A 21,356-nucleotide genomic window follows, 5' to 3' on the forward strand; every position below is an offset into this window, starting at 1 on the left:
AATAGGTTATGGCAGTGAATCATACATCAAACGATAGCTTATGATCTGTAGAATAGACTGGGGGCCAAAGTAAAGGTTACTGTTCTTCAAGCTTTGAAGTAAATGAAATAAGGTCCCCAAAAATAGCTTCCGTAGTTTGTCAAGACTTCTTGTTTCTCTGTTCAACTCGAGATGTTTATTTTGACAACAATCATTCATACGATCTAATTGGAGTCAGATCTCGGGCCACCAAAACCTTTCAACAAGAGAAAAAACATACTAGGCGGACAATATAGAAGTTCTATTTCTAAGATTAACCTTTATTCAGAAGAAACAGAAGTATTTATCAGATCCTAAGAGCTTAAAAAATGTACTGAAATCCTCAATGAATTTAATAGTTTCAAAGTATCACAGACCCTCATTATACAAATTAAAACAGGATATATAATTAAACATTATTGTTCTCAGATACATTTCAACTAGACTTTAATACACATTAATATTGGTACACGTATATGCGGAACAAACCAGTCAAAGGTAATCTATTTGAATCATTGGTAGCAATGATACCAAATACACATTATGATTATAAGTAATAAAAACGGATACATAATGGTATGAAAAATTAGTCAGATCACCCATTAAATTATATCAGCTCAAGGAAATGATAGGGGTGAGACACGTTTTTTTCAAACACAGATCAGGGTTGGTTCAAATCCCCATAACTTTTGCTTTATGTATAACAAACCCTGTTACGAAGATGTGGTAGTGTACATTTGATCATTTGTAAGGATTTGTTTTTATCTGCCATATGATCATCACTTGTGTGATAGAACAGGGCTTTGCGCCCTTCTGAACTATTTATTCGCTCGTTGACTGAATCGGCTTGTAGTATACTTGACACAAAAGCAGCTGAATCGATAACTTCATAATAAACTAGGAAAAATGTAGCTTCATATTTAAGTAAAACTTGGTGACGATCTAATTGAAAACAATATTATTCTCCTGTTTTTCTGTTCCGAATTCGCTAGTTAATCATTTTCCAGGCCTTTCTTGTAATTTTCCGGAAAATTATTCTTAGCATTCTTCCTGCTTTCCAAAAATGATAAATCCAATAGTTATTAAGGATCACAGATACTAAAACTGATTGGTCATTGAGTGGTGATCAATCTTACGTTTCTCTAGTTCTTTGACTCTGAATTCTGCCAAGCGAATTGTAACGTGGCTACTAGTGAACAGACATCTAAACAATGTTGAATGATAAAAGGTGATCGACAGGAAACTCTATTCACTGTAGGTTTCGTGTTGGTTGACACTTGAAATCCTGAGGGAATTCATGTTACCTTTGTGAATTCGGACTCGCGTCACCTAGCTTCGCATTTTAAGTTACTTCTTGAGTTACATGTCGACTACCATCGACAACTAACAGCTCTTCAAGATGACCGTCCACTTCAAATATCAAATCTACTTTAATTACACTATTTGTAATAACGTTTTTTCATCATATCATTATTTAGTATTCCTTTCTTTCTAAATTTACAATTGAAGTGAGACTTGCTGTTTTTATCTCTCTCCATCCACCTCCCTGTCTTCTTTAAATAGCAAATTGGGATTAATAATTGAACCTTCTGCATCGGAACAACCGTCAAAACAAATTACCTCTAAATCCAACATTGAATTACATCCAACTAATACTACTAATACACGTATTAGTAGTGGTTGTCTTATTCGTCGTCCATCAATACGATATCGTAATATTCATAAACAGCACATTGGAAATTTACTAAAAAATATACATTGTAAAAATCAAAAGTTATGTACATCATCTCAAGCATTCAACACTACTGATATTACTAATTATCATTGTTCAACTTCTAAAACCTATGGTTTATTACAATTGAAATCTGGTTTCTATGATCAGTTTGATATTAGTGACAGGAATACTAATGAAATAAGTAGTGAAAACAGAGATAAACTTTATACTTTAACAGAAAGTAATGTTGAAGTCAGCTGTAATAATGATGATGATAACCCTGACACTTCTTCTGAAGATGTTCATGACAATAATTCCGAGGAAGAAAAAGAACAGGACGAAGATAGAAATGTTCATTGTGAGGTTATTAAAAATTTAACCGAAAATGCTAATCATTCTCAATCGACAGTATATTTAAATGAAAGTAATCAATATTCAACGGATCCGTTGATTAATAAAGAGAATAATCTTGTAAATGGTGAATTTCATAGTCATTTTCAAAATGATATATTGGATGATAATGCTGAAAGTACTAACCATGAATTCAACAATGATATCAGTTCAACATGCGTTAACCAAGAAATTTTAATCATTTTTAATGAACTAGAAACTACATATAAACTGCTTACACTAATTTTGAAATATCAACAGTCTTCTGTAAATAAATTTCCTAATGATGATTACAAAATTACTTTACCTGAAATACTGTCAGCTGAATATGATAACGGCAGTGGTAAGAACGGTACATTACAGATTCAAACTTCGTCAATTGATTCAAAAATGCTTTCAACCAATAATGCTTATTGTACAGCTTTAAAATCTATACATTTTCGTAAGTTCGATGACACTTTTTTTAATTGAGTAAATCATTAGTTATTACATCCTTTTGTGGTTTAAACCCTGAATTGATTATCAGTATTCTGTAAGTTGGCGACCACAAACGAGTTTATTAGTTTATATTTTTTGTTTGAAGTCTAATGCCATTACCCTGATGATAAAATTGGAATAGAGATTTGGTCGGTTGTCAATCTGAAAACTGTCATTAACCCTGATGAGTAGGTATCTGACGAAATATCGGTATTAGTTCAGAAAGATCGGTTGGTTTTCGCTAACGAATATACAACGCTGCAGTCCATTCCGTCCTACTTCATTTCTGCGAAACATGACATTTAAAAAATAGAAAATATTCATAGGTTAGTGGTATTCCACTTTGCCTTTGAAGCATCGCTCGTGTATCCTTTGACTATCAAGTAAGCGATTTTGATGTTAGACGTAGGGTACTAGAGAAGAATCGAAAGTTGATTGATGAGGTAACTAATCTCTGTCGACTAAGATAGTGTTGCGTATAACTAACCACCGCTGACCTCGGTGGGCAATGTTGTCTGGTATAGAAGTAGGTTAGAAAAAACTAGGAGCAGTTGAATCAAAAGATGGCACTGGTCCTTTAAGTCATTGACTGTTGAATTGAACCACATAGGTAGGTGCCGACTATCGAACTGTGGTTTGCACGATTATTGTAATCAATTTTCAGACATTTTGGGCGATGTGGCTCTCAGGATTGTCTACAATAATCCAAAGGCATTTACTCTTAGTCTTACTTCACATTGCGAATTTCTTAATCACCTTATAAGTTTTTTTTAATTCTATGGATCCATATTTTCTTCTGAAATCACATCTTCTAAGTTTAATATTTTCTGTTACTAATAATACTGTTACTACCTCTGCTATTGTGGGATTTTCCTTGATAATTTTATCTCGCTACGCTTATGGAATATGACAACCCGAACCAATGTACATATGTGCAAAACTCCACGTTACGTGTGAATGATTGACTAGAATGCTTGCCAAGCTTTTACTCTGGCACTTAAATATCAAACATTTTAACCACACAGTCAATACTTCACTATCCTAATTCATATAAAACCAAAGAGTTAGCTTGATTGGACTGTTTCACATGATATTTCAACAGAATACTTGGTATAAATTAGATAAAAGTAATGTAACTTTTTGAACACGTTTTACCTTATAAACAACACAGGCTAACGGTAGCTTAGTTTGGCTCAGGCTATAGATAAGTCAAAGTTTTAAATCACTAATTCACCTATTTCCTTTAATGTTGTTGTTTAGTAGTAGTATCACTAACCCTCACACATAAAAGAGTATTACTCCAAGGCAAAATACATAATTCTATTCCTATTTAAGAGATTATATTAAAATAGTAGTTATAATTCCAATATTTGTTTGGTGATACCATAACTTCATTAGTCATTACAATTGTCTGGGCTCCAAATTCTCTGGTACGGCCGAAAGTGGGGAGAGTTAGCTCTCACATGGCCGTGTGTATACAACCACTGCCTGGAAAGTCCTACTCACTGCATTTTCTTGGCATCACTGTTGTTTGCGAAATTGAGAAGATGAAAAGTGAATGTCATGCGCTTTAGTCGAGTTGGTGGATATGGATATGTGATATAATTATGTAGCTAAATCATGCTAACTATATAAGTAGAATTTTTTTGTTTCCTTCGCTAAATCTAATGGAAATTTACACATCATTATTGTTTGTTTAGGTACGATCAAATTTTTTTCAGCTTCTGTGAATAATACTGTTTCTTCATTAGTCCCACATGAATATGCGGATTTATGTGCCCAACACGAAAGTTTCATCTTAATTAATGGTTTTAATACAAAAAAATTGTTCACTTATGTCGCGTCCACCTCTACCTCTGAACCAAATCCTGATCAATCCCATAAACTGTCAACGGTGACTGCTACCACTACTAGTTCTCGATTGAAAATAACCCCGAAAAACCGATCATTTCATCGGTTGCAACGTCTTGCTCAGGAAATTGTAACATTGAATACTAGCTTACCATTGTCCGAAAATGCTAGTATATTTATTTGCTGTGAAGAAAATCATTTGTGTTTATTAAAGGTAAATTTTTCCTGACAATAATTCTGAGTGACGTTTCACCTTTCTTAAGCTATTAATATAAAATGTGATTGATTATTGATCAATGAAGGTTATGCATTCATATGCTTTCTTATACATCATCTATCGATATTATTTCTCAATTAATCAGTCATCAACAATATAGAACCTGGCATAAATATTTTGTGGCTTGTGGGTTAAATTACTAGATTTTCAACTAATAAGTCTGGGGTTTGAACCCCTTTCCATTAAATTCGATCTTAGTAGCTGGGTGGTATCGCTAAATTTGTTATCCTTACTTGGTGGTCGCGTCCTCATCTCGTGATGACCCAGTTGAGCTATACTAGCTGGAAAACATGTTCCTGTTCGGTTCTACCTTGTTAAGTAGGTCGGTTAGAGAATGGCAAAACTAGAAGCAACATATTCATGGTTGGAGGGATAAGTTGTGCTGTTGACTATTGTTATGTCTGAAGCGGTTACGAATTCACTTAGTCAGCGAACGGAACAAAGACTTGTGACCAGATACCAATAAGCTATCTATACTGACGCGTCCCATACCCAGATAACTAGAGTGAGAAGTCCAAGTTGGAAGTGGGTAAAATATATTCCGTAAGCACCCAGAAGCACAGGAAGAAATCAAATGTATATATGCAGCATAAAATTGTCCTTGAGAAGCATTACAAAATAGCGTATTAAAAGATACAACGGGCCAATAGCGTTTAAGATTTTCATAAGTGGGAAATACGACTCGGAGGTGAAAAAGAACGTTTTGGCGCGAAAACAAAGAAATTCATGTTTTCGAAATAAAATTACAAAAATAAATCATTTACCAATTGAGTTCTGGGGATTTAACATCCCCGACAACTATACAAGGGTTTAGCGTCAGACAGGTATTTTCCTCATGTAATCAACATTCCTACCGAGTTTGTATTACCATAACTTAAGAAGGGTTTTAGAAAATGTCGACCGTAGCAATAGCACACCTTATCTTCCCCAAAGGTGGTCCGCCTGCAGCGGTAACATTTTTACAGTACGGAGCCGACTCATTTGGAGCTACTCTCAGTAGGACCGTGTATGACCGACTCCAAGCAGTTGTCCCTCAAACTATGTGGTCATCCTCCCGGGTGACCAACCCAGTATCCTCCTCAGGTTCTTCAGGAAGAAATGTCTTTCCACAGTACGGGAAATCGGGAAGTGACACCGTTCATAGTTAGCTAACTCGTGATACAGATCATCAATCCCAAGCCATAACACAACTACTTATGTTCCCTGTTTTTCTGATTTTCCCTTTTACTGAATCAACAACAAAAAACTAGGCACTAATTACTGGACCTCCTGATACTCCATATGCAAATGGATGTTTTGAATTTGACATATACGCACCGCCAGATTATCCGAATCAACCACCTTTAGTTGAATTTTGTACAACTGCGAAAAATACATTCCGTTTTAATCCAAACCTGTATGAAGATGGCAAAGTATGCTTGTCAGTGCTGAATACATGGCATGGATCAAGTGAAGAGCGATGGAATCCTCAAACATCAAGTTTATTACAAGTAATTAAATATTTTCCATCCATGTATATTTATGTATTTACTCTTTTGAATAATATTTCTTGTATTGGGTATGAGTCATATTCTGAATGGTGACGTAAACACATTCATGTCTAATAGATGGAATGTGGTCAACAGTGGAATTCAGGACACGTATTTCGTCCTACTTAGGACTCGTCAGCTGGACATACCTACATCCCTGGACCCTGGTATGAAGGTACATCCAGCTGACGAGTCTTAAGTAGGATGAAACGCGCGAGCTGGATTGCACTGGCAGCCACCATCCATCACTACTTATAAATGCTTGTGACATAATGGCGATATTAAGGGAATCCATACGGGATACATAGATGCAAACAAAGCAGACTGATAAATTGCAGTCCTAAATATCAATGTAAAGCTTCAATCAATAGAAATGAATTAAATTCTACTGGTCATTATTTGTTTTTCAGTTTTTAAGACTTTAAGGTGTAACCCTCGAAATCATTGTCATTACTGTTGAAACTGTTACTAAATTAGTTTATTCAATGTAGAGTACTTCTTTTTAATAAATCATTTCATTATCTGGTAGTATACATGATCGTACAATGTATAATCAGCAGCTTTGTCGGACTATTATCTACTCTCAATCCAAGAGATTGAATCGATGTGCGAAACACTTTAAGGAAAATTCCAACTGACTTTCAGTGACATCTCAGTTATCCACCATATCTGAGTAACCTGAATGGCAAATTGTTGTAAGTCATCCTACTCTTAGTGGGGTTGAAAAGGCTGTAAGCAGTCTAAATCGAAGAAGTGAACCAGGGCCCGATGGACTAACTCCTGAAATTTTTAATGATGATGGTTCAGTTTCAGCAGTTAGGTAAACTAAAATTTTAGCTAACATCTAAGAACTGGACATATTCCCAACTGATTGGTCTCAATCTCTGATCATCCCAATTTGTAAGAAAGGATAAAAGTTCTCTTGTGGCAATCACAGGGGAATCAGTTCAACTAATATTATGTCTAAAATATTAGCCTCAATAATATTTCAACGTCTAACTAGAGCTCATGAAGAGCAAACGTTAGAAAACCAGGCTGGTTTGAAACATGAACATGGATTTATAGACCAAATATTTCACCCTTCGGTGGACTGTAAAACGTCATAATACTTTTCGACGTCCGACTATAGTTGTATTCTTTGACCTTAAGGCGGCGTTCCGCTCTGTTGTTTGTGAGTTTCTGCGTCAGTGTCTCATTGAAAGGCGTCCGAAAGAAGTACACTAACCTTATACAGGCTCTCTACTCAAATACTACTGGTCAATTCAGAGCTTATGGCAAAGTCTCATTGGAATTGGTTACTTCAACTGGTGTTCGTCAGGGTTGTCCACTTTCCTCAATTTTATTTAACTTCGTTGTAGGGATACTTGTAGATACAAAATTTTAATCATCATTTGACTTTTCAGGTATTGATCTTCTACCAGGAGATTCATTTGTTAACTTAGGATAAGCAGATGACATACTTCTATTTGACGAAGACGCTGACAAAATCCTGAGTCTTCTGATCATCTTAAGTAACAATGCAAGCATGTTTGGGATGGTGTTCTCTTCCTCCAAGTGTAAAATGCTACTTGAGGGATTGGCCTGGGTAATCACCTAAATTAAAAATAAGGAGTGAAGTAGTTGAAAGTATCGACCATTTCACTTATCTCGAGAGTCTCATCATCCATGATGATCTCGTGTCTGACGTGATGTTGACACGGATTCAGCAAGCCCGATTGCCTTTGCCAACTTGCGTCACTTGTGGCGTAGGCGTGATACTCGTTTTCTAACCAAACGACGAGTTTACTGTGCGGCGGTTCACCACGTTCTACTTTATGGGTGTTAAACATGGGGATCAAGAGTAGATATTCGTAGTTGTCTTCGAAGCATTATCCACGTATTTTGGAACCATCGAGTAAGCAACGGCCGGGTCGAGAATAGGTTACTAGATGAGGATGGCAAATCGATTAATGAGATTGTAAATCTTTATCAACTGAAGTGGTTGGGACATGTTACGTATGCCCAGCGGGTGATGTTGTGTGATATATTAATAAGCTGGAAGAAAGCTAGATGTGGCCGAACCTAAAACATGGAATCAATTTATAAAAGCAATGACAACTGGACTGGTCCATATTAACAGATACAGACTACCTGATTGTCGTTCACATGATTGTTGTGACCAGTGATTACATACCCAAATTTTAAGCTTCTGAGTACTTTATAACCTCTTCTGTTTTTATTTTACAGATATCTATTTTTTCTAATCGTGTCTTCGATGCTTAATCTTTTCTAATACCACTAATACTGTTAGTGCATCTACTACTTCGGTATTTTCCATAACAATTTTATCTCTCTGAGCTAATGGTTTATGACAACTTTAACCGATGTTCAGAAAGATTTTATAACCTTTCATCTTGATTGATTTTAAACTATTGATTTAGAGTTAATTGGTATATCTACTGTGAATTTCGTTCTCATTATATTCCATTATTTTGACTGTTAAAATTACTATTATCAGGTATTGGTATCAATTCAATCGTTAATTTTTGTACGTGAACCTTATTTCAATGAACCGGGTTTCGAGTGTACTATGGGAACGCCTAGAGGTATAATTGTCAGTTATAAATATAATGCTTGTATTCGTGTTGCAACTGTTCGTTGGGCTATGATTAATCAATTAAAGCATTTACCAATTGGTTTTGAAGAAGTGAGTAGAATCTTTTTTTGTTTAATACTATGTATTAAGATTTTTGGAAGAATTAAAAATTCAAAGGTTGTATTTGATTGAGTAGTTAATGCACAGATCAAGACTAATTTTCTTAGTTATTTTTCATCACAAACTCGGTTGCAATTCACGCGATTGTCGAAAACTACGGATTGAGGGTTTTCAGCGATGTGACTCACGTTCAGTTTTGATAGTGCAGATGTATTCACCACTTACTGTCTTCACTAAGCTATTGAGTTTTAAAATTGATTCATCTTTTTTATTCTTTAGATTCTTTCTTATTGTTTAGTTTTAATTCTTTTCTACTACCAATAATTCTGTAATTACTTGTTGTAATACCGCCTATCTTGCACCTTCTTAGTCCGATAGCTCGTAAAAATACACCAACGACAACCTAGATTTTCTCATCACTGATATGTCAACCCTCTTACAGAAAGCTACTTTACTTGGTCAATTAATTACCTAGGCTAGTACGGTTAATCTTGAGGATTGACAAGATGCCGAATACCATCAGCAACAAACTACTGTGAGAGACAACAAACCGGCTTTTATCTAAAGAAGAAATTAGGAAAAGATGATGGAAGTGGATAGGATATATATTACTGAAATCATCAAACTGCATCACGAGGCAATAGCTAACTTGGAATCCCGAAGAGTAACGGTAAAAAGGAAGACCAAAGAACATACTTCATCGAGAATTAGGAGCAAACAAAATCAAAAGGATTAAATAGCAACTGAAAAGGATTGCCTAGGACAGAGTCGGATGAAGAATGCTGGTAGGAGGCCCATACTTTTCAACGAGGTGTAACTGGCGTAAGTAGATAAGTAGACAACAGATTTTTCCAATATACTATTCTGGTGTTAAATCCAAGGCTTCTCCATCAATTGTTGTCTACTAGTAATGATCAGTTGATTTAGCAATCATCAGGAAAATCACCCACATAGTTTAATTTCTGTACACTTATTATATATATAACATCAATTTTTATTGGATGTACGTCTTTCCATTCTGTAGGTAGTTTTAAAACATTTTCTAAATCGACGTTCATTTATTATTTCTCAAGTTGAACAATGGATACTGGAAATGCGTAATCATGCACACCAAGCTTGCTAAAAATTTGACATTAAATATTCCTATTATTACCGCAGCCATGGACACTGTAACAGACAGTAAAATGGCTATTGCGATTGCGCGTGCAGGTGGTCTTGGTGTTGTTTTTTTTCCTGACAAAAATGTGAAATTCATCATATATGGAGAATAAATCTGGTCTGTAGAAAGTTATTTCAGTTTTGCATTAGTCGATGACTATTAGTAAATTCCCAGAAAAAGGGAATGTGAAACTGCATCCAAATGCACTGGTACGGTCGAGGGTGGGGGGAGTCTGTTGTCACATGGCCACGAGTATACAGCCGCTGCCAGGGAAGTCCTACTCACTGCATTCTCGCGGCATTACTGTTGTTTACGAAATTGGGAGGACGAAGAGCGAATGTCATGTGCTTTGACCGAGTTGGTAGATATAGAGGATCCACCTAAAGAAGTCGGAAAACCCTTATTCCAAATCAGTGGTGCAAATGGGCTCCAAGATCGTGAGGGAACAAATGACGTATAAACCAAATATTGGTCACCAGCTACCATGAGACTGTATCTCCTAACGTTGCCTTGTGAACTAGACCTTTGGGTCGAAGACTCCGATTGTGGTCCCCTGAGGAGATCATCTGCTTCGGTTTTGGTACCCGGTCGGTATCCCAGCCCTCACACATGTCAATTGATTTATGTGGCGCATATCTACTTGGTACCTCCTTGTACCAATATTTATGTGTTTAAATAAATAAAAAATGGTTTGAAGCAAAGACACTAGGTTCGAGTCCTGGCTCGAACGTTAGCACTGCTTTCCAAGTACGTACAGCTCATGAGCTCCAAATAAGACAAAGTGTGCGCTCTGAATTTTATCGTTAGTCATTGTCTAAACTTAGCTTAAAAATGCCTATGACTTAATGGCTATATTGAAACAATCCGCCGAGGATGCAAATTTGCCAAAAGATATTGGAGAAAATTCAGTCATTAACACCGAAAAACTGTAAGATTCGAACCCTTTAAAATGAATCAACACAAAATTTGTATAAACGAAAGTATTCCACAACAGAAGTAAAGAAACCTGTTACACTTTGTTGGTTTCAAGAAACTTATTGGTTTTCCAAGGCTTACTGTCGGTCCTATGCCTCCACAATGGGAAACAGGCACATGTTAGTGATCAATGATTTTTCACCTCCTTTAATAATTTATTGATATTTGTAAATTATCATGACTAGATATATATAATGTTATAACGAGTGAGTGCGTTCTTCCCCAGTTGATATATATGAGTGATAAGACCGCTAATTGGAGAGCAGTGGATTTATTGATCGCCCAATGATACACAAAAGCCGTATGAGCAGTCTTGAGTACTTACCAGTCCTGCTTTCTGCCTAGCCCAGTCAGCTAAGTCCAGAACACCGATAACAGCCTCTGCAATATGAATCCTAATTCTCAAATATACTGAGTTTATATACCAAACAAACTGACCACATCGTACCATAAAATAGAAAATAACATTCGTACAAGATTTAGCCAAATGTGGCTGTGAATAGGGTGGACAGTAATTAATAGACTGGGGATAACTGAATAATGGTAAATCATACAATAATAGTTCATAGGTCAAGATAAGCTTATAATAAGGGGGACACGAATATGAATAGTTAAGTTACTTAGCAATCATACAATAGGTATATACATATCACATTGGTTCATAAATAGTCTTCAACAGTTACCATTCATAATTCTTCACGGGATACAACATATAATTTGTCATTAATGTTTTGTAATTGTTTCAAAAAACCCCTAAACAGAGCGTTCCTTTATGTCTTCTAATACTCTCTGCTGATACTATGAATTATTCAGTAATAATAAACATTTATTTTATTTAATATAACTATATAGTTCTTAATGTTCAATGTTTAATTATTATTTGTTTCAAATGCTTCAATACAAATTAATGTAATCTTGATTATGATAAAGTTTTGTTTTTTGAGCTGGATGGTTTGATTTTGGAGCTTTCATCGTCCTTCTGAACGACATCATCAGCACAAACTTCGGGTAAAGGTGAAGTGTTTGTGCTGATGATGCCTTTCAGAAGGACGATGAAAACTCCACGACCAAACTATCCAGCTCAGAGAACAAAACTTCATCAAAATCACCCACCTGAGCTACAAATCTTCTCCACCATCTCGTAATCTTGATTAATTTGAAATATCGTTTATTTGTTTGTTTTCATTCTTATAAAGGATTCTTTACCTATTTTAAAAACGGAACTTAATCAGCTAGAAGAACGTCTTATTGATTGGAATAAAAAATACAATCAAATATAAAATTGATCTTAAAAGTAAGATGAAATGCAATAATTATGATTGGATCTTGTTTATTATTTTTCCTGCTTTCCGATCTTCATTGTACACATACTGATTTTCTTGTAAATTAACTTACACTTTTCTTTTTTTTCTTTTTTTAATGTGTGTAAATCAAAATTCAGATTTTTCTTCATTTATAACTTAAATATATAGTTGAAATCGTTAGTCAATTGAAGTTGGACCACCATGGATGAAACGGCCTTCCAGCAATGCTTCCAGGTTTTCCATGATGGTGGTCTAGCATCAAAGGACTCACGATTTCAACTATATATATATATATAAATTATTAAAAATCTCCGCAGAAAACCCCCTTGTATATATGTACAAGGATAGATAGCTATTAGTAGACAGTTACCTTTCAATTATTATTATTATTATTATGAAGAGATCTATTTTCTAAACGGCTTTTGATTTATTCATAACTTTGCCTTATATTCAATGCTGTTAGTGAAATGTGTATATTTTGTGTGATATATTGTCCTTTTTTTTAAATTTTGTGCATCTTTAATTTGTTCTTAATTTATTTATATTCTTATTTGATCCTTTATGGAAATGATGTTAATAATTGTATGACAGTTATCTATTTGGTTTCATTGTCATACTTTTTCTAAAAGGATTCTACGATTGGTATCCAAGAAAAAAATTAAATGTTTTTCCACTGGTGTGAGAGTTTTTCTTTTTAATTTGTCTATAGGATCAGTGTTATTTAAGTGTAGGGCAAGGAGAATCAGCTCTCCCTCTTGAAATGCTCTCACATGGCCACGTGAATACAACTACTGCCTGAGAAGTCCTACTCATTGCATTCTCTCGGAATCACTGTTGTTTGCGAAATTGAGAAGATGAAAAGCGAATTTCATGTGCTTTAACCGAATTGGTGGATATGGAAGATCCACTTAGAGAAGTTGGAAAACCCTCATTCCAAATCAATGGTGTGAAATGGCTCTAGGATCGTGAGGGACCAATGGCGTATAAACCAATTATTGGTCACCGGCTACTATGAGACTGTATCTCCTAATGTTCTTTCGCTGCCTTGTGGACTAGACCTTTAGGTTGAAGACTCCGGTTGTGACCCCCTAATAAGATCACCTGCTTCGGTTTTGGTACCCGAACAGTATCACAGCCCACACACGAATCAAGTAACCTGTGTGGCGCCTATGAATTCGGTGCCCCTTTATACCAATATTTATGTATTCAAATAACTAAGATGCTGGAAGGGTTGATGACAATAAATCAAAACTAATTAGTATAAGTAAAGTTTACTTTATTTTTAACTTTTTTAGGGCAGTATTTCTGAATATAAATATTGAACAATATAGTTAGTTTGGAAGGTATCAGATGTTTAATATATTGTTGAAATCCTAGATACAATCATATATTAGTATTACTTAATGTTAAAGTGTCAGGATTCCAATCCAAATCCTCAAACTGTGGTAGCTGAAATGCGATTCGGACCCAATTTTATTTTGTGCCTCGTTAAAGATACCGTCAAGTGCGGAATCCTAGTCGATTATCTTCAATAGCTTAGCATTAAGTTGTTAAATATCACTCAGCAATGTAGACCATAGCCTTAGAAGGCGGCCAAAAGTTGTTTATCTTGTGAGGCTCTGAGGTTTCATTAGCATATTTTTGAGCTTCTTAGAGGTATTTATTTTCAGGGTGAGGTGTATAGCCTTCCTTGAGCCCTAGTGTTCCATGTGCTCTCCCAGTGGAGCTTTTGAGATAAAACATGTTAACATTATCCTGAGTTCTCAGGCTCCAAGTGGTTCTGTACATTTCGTAGGGGAGTTTACCTGCAGTCCGATGCTAATGTTCTACAATTAGGTAACTGAATTAAACCACTCATATGATCATACTATAAAGATTTCGGACATAGTCGTCAGGGATTTATTGTCCACTGCCTCGGTTCCGAAACGCTCGATTTGGAATTCACAAAACGATATAAGTGTTCTAGGTGTTATGCCTAGGATGTTTCATCGTGTCGTTTATGTGACTTTAGATACTTGTCCAAATAAACAATTTTTCATGAAGGTACCTCTATTACCAAAAACTTCCGATTTTATGAAAAGACTGTGAATCAGGTTTCTTTGTTAATTTTTCCACATATGAAATGGGACTAGCGGTGGCTTATAAACAACACAAAATGGGGAACATAATTTGAAGAAATCTGCTGTTGATAGTAAGAAACAAACCAGATCGATTTATCTTTCGTATTCCTTTTGAAAAAAATGTAAAACTGTGATAATTAGAAGTACTTGAATTAATTTGCTAACTAGAAATTTTTGAAATAGCGCATTTTATGGCAAATAGAATTATATGAACTTTGTTGTATCTAGAGCTTTAGATCTTTGTTATGCTGCTTACTGCTAGGCTACTTGAACGATCGAACCCGCAAAGTCACAAGGGAGAAGACTAGTAAGTAGGAATGTTATTCCCAACGCAAGTTCAATCATGGTACGAAACTCAGGTATTTATGGTTTTTAGTAAAAACGAAATCATTATAGTTATCTAATCCACACACAGGGGGTTATTAGCATTTGTCCAATAGGAAAGCTACGCCTAGTGATTCTGGAATAATCTTCCAAAAGCTGATTGGATGGAATATGTTCGGCTCTTTCTGAGCTTCCTGTGGACCGTCCTCACAAGCTTGTATTTGGAATTCTAAATCAGGTACAAAAGAGTCAATAGTTCGCTCAAACAACACTATTTAAATTAAAATCTAGGATTCTGTAATCGATTGAATGTTTTCTCTGTAAGACCACTAAATGTCTGTCTGACTATGTATTCAATGCAGACTTCTGTAATGACCCAGAATATGCTCATTATGATTACCAACTGACATTGGAACTGGCCTATCCGGGTCCTGGAATTGTATATGAGCAACAAGTCTTGTGTACTAAAATCACTCGTCTAGAATTCGAACCATAGACTTTCCAACATTATCCTCCTCCAGGAAATAATGTAAGGCACTTATATCGCAATTTTATGACCGATTTGACGTTTTCAATTTGCATTGTCTTATATCTCACACTTTGATCATTATATGTGAGTATTTGGAGATACACACCGACATATAATGTGAAGCATTCCATTATGTGACTTTGGCCTGCATAAGAAATATGATACGCACTTTTTCGTTTTTCTAGTTAGACTATACAAGGCCATTGTTTCAGACAGTGGATAAGTTTGCATTGATATATGTACTTAGCACATATGATTCATCTAGGTTTGATTCACCGGCAAGATAATCAAATGGGGAATATGCATCTGCCTCATACGTATTGAGATATTCTTGGCTTCTCTGTCTGTTCAAACTTTATATCTGGGAAAACTGGTTTTTCGACAGCTACAGGAAAACTTGTTATTCCTTTTGATTTATCATACCACTGACTAGAGGTTCTGCTTAACATGCACTGGTTGTAAAACTATCTAAAATCTCATACAATAACACTATGAATATGACTAGAATTCTACTAATTCAGAATTTATTTGTCACATTCATTGGGGACATCACTAGAAATAAATCCATTGTGAAGATAAATAACATCTGATGCAACATCATAAGGAATGTAATCAGTATTTTAACTCATTTAGACCTTGTTCCCCACATTTAGCTGGGATTTCACTAGAAATTAATGGTAATACTATGACAGATCCTTGTTGTCTAGAGACTAATACTTGATGTTAAACCTAGATACAGTGCATGTGGGTTGTAACCATCTGCTTTTCTCTTTATTAATGTAAATGTAAGGAGAGAGAAGAAGTAATGAAATTCTCAATAATTATTGATTGACGATCTTTCCTATCACTTTATCCTCCAGTAAATAATTCTGCTGTTAGCCATTTCAGCTAGATAATGTATCGTGGATTAATGGTAAAATTGGGCATTTTGATAAAACATGTTGAACAGTTTGTATTTAATGATTGTACGTATATGATATTTATGTTTCAAATTCTACGTGTTTTGAAGCATCATGCATTGGGAACGAAGTAGGGTAGTAGCCTTAAGACGTGTGTAGCATAATTTCTAGATTAGCATAATTAGTTTTCTCAGTTTTAGGGTTCAAGTAACAAAACGAAAACATCTAATACCGGTCACATTGAATGAGAAATGACACTAATGGTGTCCAAGTCTCTTGTGAAATCAACCCGAAGCTGATGAAATAAGATAAGGATAATTGAATTGTTGAATTCATGAGTGAATTAAAGCTAGATCACCATGAAAAACCTGGAGTTCTGGTGAGAAGCAGTGACCAGTGGAGTTCAACCAGTTCTGTTGTGAGATAGTAACTTACTGAAGACAGTGGTGGACGGTTGCTCAAATTCGTGGATTGGTTGAAATTAGACACTAACACCGTCGTATGCCAGCTCAGTGGTTCTAGAGGTTAGGCGTTGCGCGCGAGACTGATAGGTCCTGGATTTGAATCTCGTGAGGCGGGTTCGTGGATGTTAGATGCTAGTCGAACTATGGCTCGTGGGAATAGGGATAAGTGTATCCACACCCATTTCAGCTTCCGACACCGATTTAATGTGCCAGAACTCTTCGCCCCCGCCCCAGGTCACGTTTCCGTAAAGCCGTAACTATTCACCCTAAGCGTGCATCTTCCATGCCACGCCAAAAGGCGGCCTCGGGAGCGAAATCAGGTTGATGCTGGTTCCACCGTGCCTTTGGTCCCAGTGCCCGCCATTGTCGACCTCTCTGCCCATACAAGGCGTGAACATCCCGAAACGGCGCGTAAATATGGTCGTATCTGCCGGCCCTGGTACCGTTCTACGTCAGAGAACTTTGGTGGCAACTCGAGGATCAACGATCGCTTCCCGTTCTGCCAACGTCTTCGTCCTACAATCACACCTTTCGCGACCAGTCCCACGAACGAAACCGCCACGTATCGAAAGTGTAAACCCTTTCTAGCTGGGAGGGCTCCTGTGGTGACCTGTTTTTCTCGACGAGAAAGCGATTGGTATAATGGAAACAATTATTATAACCAATTGTACCAGTGATTGTTTTACTGTACTCGTTGTTGTTTAACCTTATCAAAATCAATTTTCGTCCAGTCGCCTGCCTTGTTCACTCGAACTTTCTTACGCTCTATCCTTATTGCCTGTACTCGTTGGCACGTCTCGGTATTCTTTCGATACCACAGGATCGCCAATAAATATACTTCATCTGAACTTATTACAGCCTTCTGGTTCACGAGCTATCAAGGAACCGAGTCGATTTTTGGGCGTGTAAATCTACTGGTATTGGCTGATCATAGTCAATCGCGACTCGATGCCATCTACAGACTCATGAATCAACTTTTAAAGTTACTGCAATCTCCACAAAACCCCTTTCTGGGGATAATCGAGTGGAACTTTGTATTTGGGTATCAAATAACTCTATCGTTAGGAATAAACTAAAAGATGAGTTATTGTCGAACAAGAAAAGTTCCATGACCTATCGATTCGTGATCCAGGTCCGTGACCCTAAAGTTTCAGGCAGTAGTAGTTCATGTGAAACTTCATAGCTGCCATCGATGAGGAATACTTAGGATTCTACTTTTGTGAATTATCTTTCTCTGAAGCTTGTGAAAGTCGTGAAAAATTCTCAGGTAGAAAATTGAACCCAAATTATTTTATTTAGAAGTATCATTCAGATGCCTAGCTGAGTCTAGCAGCATCTATCTCAAAGGTCAACTTGAAAGATGAAAAATACATACGTTAGAAAGTCTTACGTTCGTGCTAGCATGAAAGAGTAGATCATGGAAAATGTAATTGTTCATCCACATATATACGACGTTCTGCATACAACATTTTATTCTTAGAGAAGTGTTTTAGCGAAAAATCGAAATAACATCTCTATCTTTTCGTAAAAATGAGGTATAGGTACTGCCAAAATGTTGTAGTATTCGGGATAAATAATATAAAGGGTAAAAGTACCTAAACGTTTTGCACATAACGGTCGTTTGTGTCTTCTGTGAACCTTAAAATTCTTCAGGACGTGCAGATTTTGAGAGGTTGTCAGACAGTGTCAAACTTGTGGCTGTATCTCGTTTGGGTTAGGGGACGGAAAATCCAGAGGAAAGGGTTACCTATAATGTTAGAACCATACAGCAGTGCGACAGAAATATGTTGTCCATTGGAGAACATGCTAAATTAAATGCATCTTGTCTGTAAGCCATATCACGTGGAGTTATCAATCCATATTTTATAGGGCTGGGAAATCTACGAATTCTCTCTAGATTCTGAGTAGACTAAGTAGAGTAAACTAAGTGGAGTGAACCAAGTCCAGTGTAGTGTATCAAGGATATGGTTTGCCGAAACAATAACACCGAGTATGACTAGTTCGAACTCGTGGATCCACTTGAAATCTGAAGAATCTCTATAAAAAACCCAAACCAAATTATATTCGAGTATGCCATGAGACGCATCACTTAAGGCAACTCGTCAGTTTAGATTGCATAAGTTCGGGAATTCATCTTTCAATAAAGGAGTTATCGAATGGTCAGAATATCTTCATTAGACGTCGGTAAATTCCTGGAGTCCTGCAGTGGTACTAAGAGGTGTATGGAAGAAATTAATTAGTCTGGACTATTTCTTTATAATGATTCATACATTAGATATTTCGATACCGTCAAATTGAATTTCGACCTTGAAGCGGTGTTGATGTGTATGACATTTCTACACCGTCTACCGTTCAAATGTGTGGTTTGTTTCTCGGAAAAATTATTTCCGGTGACATGAATTTTATCAACTCATGGTTTTTTTAATAAATTTGCCCAAAAATCAGATAAAACTTAGATATTTAGTATTGTAGTACAAACAATAGTTTATATATAAACTATGATATATTATACTTCTCAATATTGTAATTGGGATATATTCCAATTATAGTTTTGATTCTCTTTTTGGTGTTTGGGAAAGTTGCCAATTTTCAACGTAATAAGGAAGAAGCATCTGGCTATGCCTTTTAACGAGTCATAAGAATTTTATTGCTTCGAAGCCTTTGGTATGTTCGCTAATAGGCATTTAGGAGTGAAATTGGTACAAAGCTGATTATAGCTTTAAATTTTGTGCCCCACAGATCGAGTACATAATTTGGACTTTACTAGCCTAACATAAGCTACCTTTAATCGTTGATTCAGCTTGGCAATGAGCGAAGTCGATAACATGTGGGCATTTAAATTAGCTTAAATGCTCACTTACTAGACTATGGTTTAAAATCATTGCCTCTTGATTCTTAGGGTCAAAAGTCGTTCATAAATTATAGTCTTCTCTTAATGGAACTTCTAACAATTCTCTATAACGAGGCACTAAATATTGGAGTGTAGGTCAACTGGTATTTATCTACCCACTGTCGAACCTTTTATTTAATAAGACAACATGTTTTAGCCGTGACAAAATTTACCAAACTTGGAAAGCACCGAATGTGTTGGTTCACTTTGTAAGGGTGAATTGAAGAATTATTTTCACTAAAAGGTCTATCCACAGCTCTGCACATTTGACCTAATAGTCAAAAAAATGTTTACTACTGATCTAATCCGTCAAATATGTCTTTACCTCATTTCAGCATCCAAATATATTTATCACTTCAACTTTCCCCTAGACCTTTATTGAAGGCGACTTTCGATTCCGCCGATAGGAAGACTATTTTGGTTGTATCTTCTCTCAACAAAAGTCCTGAAAATACATAAGGTCTCAAGTTTCCTGTTTTGGCTAAAAAATTTGCATAAAAGCTTGAGGAAAATAGTTTGAGGCACTGTTGATTTCTGCCGTAAATACTCGTTTTCAACTAACTTTGTCGTACATCTGATAATGGTAGCTGATCACTTACCTAGAGTTCAGAACACAAACAGTACGATCCTGTCTCGAAGGTCACTTCAAGATGAAACTTTTTGAGCGTTTAACATTTGTTGGTTGACGTATCAGAGCTAGTTTTGACCTGATACCAATCCTACCCTTAGTTATTAAACGTTATATAAAGCTAACTTCGCTTAGGTCGTTTTTGTAAGACCCAATTTGTTAAGGATCAAATCAGTCAAACCGGGCATAAACATGCATCTGTTCAAGTGTCGCACTAATGTAGCGAGATAAAACCAACAAACTGAATAGTGAAGGGGTTTAAATAATAAAATTATCAAGGATATAAAAGACTCATTATGAAGAACATGGTTCGGAAAAGGGAATAAAGTAGATAGATATAAAGGTAAAAAGTAATGCCAAATTTTACGATTTACAGAGCGGTAAAGAATAAACCAATTTAGGCCACTAAAAATTATTTTGAGCCATGTCACCTTGGGTCTTGAACTTTACGTGGTTAAATAAATTTCTGCATAGCTTTAATAACGTGGTTTGTACTTATCGATTTGCAGTGCATAGTACCTGCTATAGATAAAGCATATTATTTAACAATTTACTATTTAGCCTCAAAATAAAAAACATAAATAAATATAGAAAGAACTGATGACCTGTCAAAGATCCCATCAAAGCGTTATTGGCTAGAGGGGAAACCAGCAAGCGAGTATCGTTGAGTATGGGATGGAATTCTTTGTAAGCACAGAAAGTCAATTATGTTAACTTGAATTAATTGAAATGACTACTTCATAGATTTATTTATTTATTTATTTAAACACATAAATATTGGTACAAGGAAGCACCAGATACATATGCGCCATACAAATCTCATTCGATTTGTATGAGGGCTGTGATACTGCCCAGGTGCCCAAACTGAAGCAGGTGGTTTTCTTAGGGGACCACACCCGGAGCCTTTGACCTGAATGTCTGATCCACAAGACAGTGGAGCATCATGAGGAGATGCAGTCCCATGGTAGCCGGTGATCAACGGTTGATTCGTACGCCATTTGTTCTATCAGGATACTGGAGCCCATGTACACCATTGGTTTGGAATCAGGGTTTTCCAACTCCCCTAGGTGGATCCTCCACATCCACCAACCCGGTTAAAGCGCCGGACATTCG

At 36.2% G+C, this 21,356-nt stretch overlaps 1 protein-coding gene across 1 annotated transcript in view; it reads left to right on the top strand.

The window, feature by feature from the left end:
• The window catches only part of Smp_159540 (putative inhibitor of apoptosis (iap) domain family member), a gene marked incomplete at both ends in the record, with an annotated part of 88,460 nt that extends 74,536 nt beyond the window's left edge, over positions 1-13,924 (top strand). Inside the window, 6 exons of the mRNA XM_018793044.1 lie at positions 1,582-2,564; positions 4,321-4,664; positions 5,978-6,217; positions 8,754-8,946; positions 9,980-10,023; positions 13,808-13,924. Coding sequence (XP_018647595.1) covers positions 1,582-2,564; positions 4,321-4,664; positions 5,978-6,217; positions 8,754-8,946; positions 9,980-10,023; positions 13,808-13,924 — 1,921 coding nt within the window. The remainder of the gene's footprint in view (positions 1-1,581; positions 2,565-4,320; positions 4,665-5,977; positions 6,218-8,753; positions 8,947-9,979; positions 10,024-13,807) is intronic.
• Positions 13,925-21,356: the final 7,432 nt, after the last annotated feature.

Source organism: Schistosoma mansoni, chromosome 1 (assembly GCF_000237925.1).
Source record: "Schistosoma mansoni strain Puerto Rico chromosome 1, complete genome".
In the NCBI taxonomy this organism is placed as follows: Eukaryota; Metazoa; Platyhelminthes; class Trematoda; order Strigeidida; family Schistosomatidae; genus Schistosoma; species Schistosoma mansoni.